At 30.5% G+C, this 4,742-nt stretch overlaps 1 protein-coding gene across 1 annotated transcript; it reads right to left on the bottom strand.

Annotated features, from left to right (window-relative positions):
• Window positions 1–1,244: 1,244 nt before the first annotated feature.
• On the bottom strand, window positions 1,245–3,412 carry LOC106758477 (PI-PLC X domain-containing protein At5g67130). The gene is made up of 8 exons (XM_014641395.2): window positions 3,244–3,412; window positions 3,022–3,144; window positions 2,531–2,668; window positions 2,329–2,427; window positions 1,904–2,207; window positions 1,577–1,800; window positions 1,379–1,465; window positions 1,245–1,280 (listed from the first exon to the last, which is right to left on the bottom strand). Exons 1-8 carry the CDS (start codon window positions 3,325–3,327, stop codon window positions 1,245–1,247), a joined length of 1,095 nt encoding a protein of 364 aa, XP_014496881.1. The 5' UTR covers window positions 3,328–3,412.
• Between the last annotated feature and the right edge of the window lie 1,330 nt (window positions 3,413–4,742).

The raw sequence follows: 4,742 nt of genomic DNA, 5'->3' as shown, positions 1-4,742 counted from the left end.
ANTNNANNNTTNAACAATTTTGTTTCCAAAGTAAGGTTGAATGTTTATGATAAAGTTAATGTGATTACAATGTTTAACAATTTTGTTTCCAAAGTAAGGTTGAATGTTTATGATAAAGTTAATGTGATTACAATGTTTAACCTGTGTATTTAGACAATTCACTTTTAACAGACACAATTTCATTAAATATTATTTAATAAACTTCAAAATACGAGTTGTTAAACGCTCTTGTCTTATTGAACAATCTTATCTCAATAATTTTCAAATATCTTTATCATTCTTTACTTGAAAGTTCTTGATAATCAATTAGAGTGTATTACTTTTTGTAAATTATCACTTATTTTCTTTTCAACCATTCATCAATTTGAATTTGAAATATTATAACGTTGTGGCTTCAATAAAGTGAATATTTTCTTGCAATCTTTGATCTACATAGCATTTCTCTTTCTCATGATTGGTTGATAAATTTTAACCATGTTCGCGATATTCAATCAAAGAATATTTCCTTTCTTAGTTAATTATTCCATCATCTTTGATATTCTTTCTCTTAAATTTCAATTCAGAATAGTTCAATTTTAACAAAAATTAAGACCGAATATGAATTAAAAAATAATATAGGAACTTATTGAATACAAGCAATTACACCTTCTACTGATGTTGAGATGTGGTATTGCCATGATCACGTTACACTAACACATGTTATATGACACAATATTAACCTAACACATGGACAAAAAATTAAACAAAAAAAATTTGAAAAATTATGAGTTAACATGTGACATGTCTTTGACACCATACGCTGCTAACACTAATGACTTAATTGCATTAATTTTTAAAAAATTAAAACTTAATTAAAATAAAAAAAATAGCATCTACTTAAATTATTTTTACGAAAATTAGAACGAATGGACTAATTAAACCATTTTTTATTAACTTAATATATTGATTTAAATTTTTTCTTGATTCTCCACAAATAAGTTCTAGCTACGCCTTGTAGTTCTAGTTTTTTACAAGAAAGCATATGCCCCCTCTCCTATTACTTAGGATATTGATGGATTATTTTCTGAACTATATAATGGACGCTTGGATTTAACACCCTGTTGCTTTAATTAACGGATGTTCTCGAAGCTGCCTTTGATATGCTATCTTTGCCAATGAATTTATCAGAAGCAATAATATTTAATGATTGAAAGTTGACAACAATATATTGCCTGAATTATTTGCAGATGGTTCCTACGGATTTCCTATGATGATGAGCAAACTTGTGATGTTGATCCAGGCTGAAACATAAAAATCAATGTAGCGTTAATAGAGACAATTGTGTACTAAAATGTTTATTTATGCTTTCCGGAAACAAGACGGAAGTTAATTGCTTTACCACGCAGGCATGAACATCATCACATCCACACAACAGCTTTCCATTGAGAGTGTCTACAGCCTGAAACGATCCTCCTCCCTCACTCCTCTGCATAATGAGCCCTCCATATTATAACAACAAGGATTATATGGGTTAAAAAAATTTGATGCCTTAGCAGCAGAATTTGGAAGAAGAGAACAAAACTAGCCTAAAACCAACCTTGTAATAATCAACAGCAACAAAATTAGCCCATCGATTACCAGCAGCACCATAACAAGTGTGTATCATGTTAATTAGTTCTCCTGAGTTATCTTCACATGTAATTGGTTTAATTGGAACGGATCGAAAGTAGTTTACCAACACCAAGGATTTGCTTTTATCGTTAAGAGGGGATGATTCTGCCCTGTTTGGACAGCTTCCTGCTTTCCTACCACCATCTCCATCTGCACAATTCAAGATATAAACATGACCAAAAAGAAAGTTCGCAACAAGAGAAAAAGTAAAAGCCGAAGAACAAAATTGGTTTAATGGGTTGTATATTCTTACACTGATTTTCAACCATGAAATTCCACTGATAAGCAATGCCTTCACTTTGTTCCTTAGACTTGATAGAAGTGAAGACTAGTAATCTTTGGTTTTTGGAAACCATATCACTCACCAGAGGCCAATCTTGACCATTTCTTGGCATGCTTGCCAGTGGAAACCAGTACTTCATCAGACCAGCTTCAGTGAAGACCTTTGTCAAACCATTTGGGGCATGAACATAATCTTCCAAAATAACTGTGACAATTTCAGTTGGATTTGCTGATAGAAAAGCTTCAATTTCCTTCAGTGTGTCTATGGCGGGTTCCTGTTAGTTCATCACAAGTTAGGATCTTGTAGTAACCAATGATTTTTCAAACTTGTTTCCTCCATAAATAAGCTTGCAAAACATAGAACAAAAACAAAATTAGGTGGATGATTTTACATACAAAAGCTGTGATGTCATGACATTGGCCTTCAAATGAGTGGCATAACCACACATCTCCATTAAAATCATACGTATCTAGCATTAGTGCCCGCACTCCATTCTACAAATTGACCATTGTTGAAGTCAAACATTTCTTATGAGAATCCTAGCATTCAAAAAGTAATGATATTTTAAGCTATAACAAACTCTAGTGAATAGAATACATTGAGCTGTTGGGTGACTGTGTCTTCCTGGTTGGTGACAGTTATTCGAGGCACGCCTGTGTGAGATGGCTCCCCATCAATCGCAAAAGCGTTGTGTGTTGTCAAAAATGCATATTTGTTGAATGGCAGAGAATTATTCTATCAGAAGAAAAAGAAGCAATTAACGAGAGATTATGATCAAACTTTCTTTGACCAGATGAAAAAAAAAACGTGGTTGTTGAATTATTGGTTGTGCAAGCTAGGACTTTGAGTAGTTTCTCATTCAATCATTTTATTCATAAAAACATGTCCTCAATGTTTTTGTCATACCTATAATTATCTCTCTTAATCAAATTATTGGTTTTCTCCTACACCCCTCTTTCCATATCCATCTTGCAGTGAAAAATATTTTGAAAATTAGGTTTAAGTCTTTGTCAGTTATGCGTTTGCATAATCGAAGTCAACGCGTTCGTGAAAGTTAGGGAAAAGTTATAGAGAGATAGATATCTTACTATGAGCTTGAATTGATTTGTTACAGTTGATCTAACACACCTAGAGCCTGAAAACCCCAATGGACAGGAAAAACAGTAGAGCCCAGCGCCACAATCTCCATCTGACGAACACTCATCAAGAAGCTACAATGCTCAAAGATTAGTTTGAAACCAACAAAAGATGAAAACAAGAAAACATAAACAACGTAATAATTGACCAAGTAGTAGAATGGGAATACAGACCTTGCACGTTCCATTAGAACAAGCGGCAGCAATATTGTAAAGAAGCGGAAGAATAGCCACAAGCAAGAACAGAAGAGAACTCATTGAGACAATGATCCAAGAAAAGAACAACCACACAGAATACAATCACGATATGAATAATGAGTTTTATTCTGTCTCGGCTGAGAAAACTAAGGAAATCATAGGAGCGTGGTCCCTGAACTTTAAATTAATTATTTTCGGTAACGCTTATTAATACAACATCGAATAATTAATTACAACGAAAATTAAAGTTTTAATTGATAAATATCATGGGGAAGGTTGACAATGTATAAAGCTTTTAGGATAATATTAAATGTTTATTTGATGTTATAGTTGTTTTTTATACAAATGAAAATACTCATAACTTATGGTCTGTTCGTTTGAAGGGAGTGTTCTATTGACACAGATTGCTAAGGATGGATTAGCGGGATTAATTTCTTATCTAAATTGAACACCAAAAGTAACTACGGAAGTTCACTGCATCTGAATTGTCCTTGAAGAACGTGATTTTATGTAAATTAGATGTAAAAAGTAAGTTAACCATTGATTGACAACCGTCTAACTTATTTACGGCCTTTTTTAATCCATTTTATTACTTTTATAATCAATCATATAATTTATAATTTAACTAAATAACGTAACATAATATGTTATTATTATTTAGAATTTTTAATACGTTGTAAATGAGAAAAATGAAATCTCAAAATAATTATTTTCTTATACTACAGACTAAAAAATGACGTGTGAAAAAAATATAGGAGAAATATAATAGAAGATGTGTGTGGTTGTTTTCATTGGAGAAAAAAAATAGTGAAAATCAAAGAAAAGTGAAAATTTTGTGAATAATTTAATTGATAATATATATATATATATATATATATATATATATATATGATATTGATATTTAGACAACATTTTTTTAACAACATTTGAACATTGATTACGTGTCAATATGTGATTGGTCAAAAATTACTAATATGTCAAAAATTACTCCACAATCAATAATAATAATCATAAACATTATTATGGAGTAATTTTTGACCAATCAAAGATTGACACGTAATCAATGTTTAAATGTTGTCAAAAAAATGTTATCTAAATATCATTATCCTATATATTATTTATAATTTAAATAGTTACCAAAAGTTTCTTTTTATTAAACATATTAAATATGAGTAAATATAAAATAATGTTTAAATACTTATCTTTCTAAAAAAACTTATTATCCGCTTAAAAAATAATCAAAATCATTTGATACTCATTGTAATCCTTGAATTATCACTCTATTTGGCTCGTTATGATTCCTTTCTACAGATATTGGCTCGTTATTTATTGGTTTAATAAGTTCTCAATTGATTTTTATTTGTCTAATTTTAAATTATCGAAATCAATGGTTTGAAAGATTCTCAATTCAAAAATAAAATTCATAGATCGTATCTGTTTTAAGTAATGTCAGAATTAAAAAATCACAGTGAGAA

Source organism: Vigna radiata, chromosome 4, assembly GCF_000741045.1.
Source record: "Vigna radiata var. radiata cultivar VC1973A chromosome 4, Vradiata_ver6, whole genome shotgun sequence".
NCBI lineage: Eukaryota > Viridiplantae > Streptophyta > Magnoliopsida > Fabales > Fabaceae > Vigna > Vigna radiata.
Note: the sequence above shows the minus strand (reverse complement) of the source record. Positions and strands in the feature narration are given on the sequence as shown.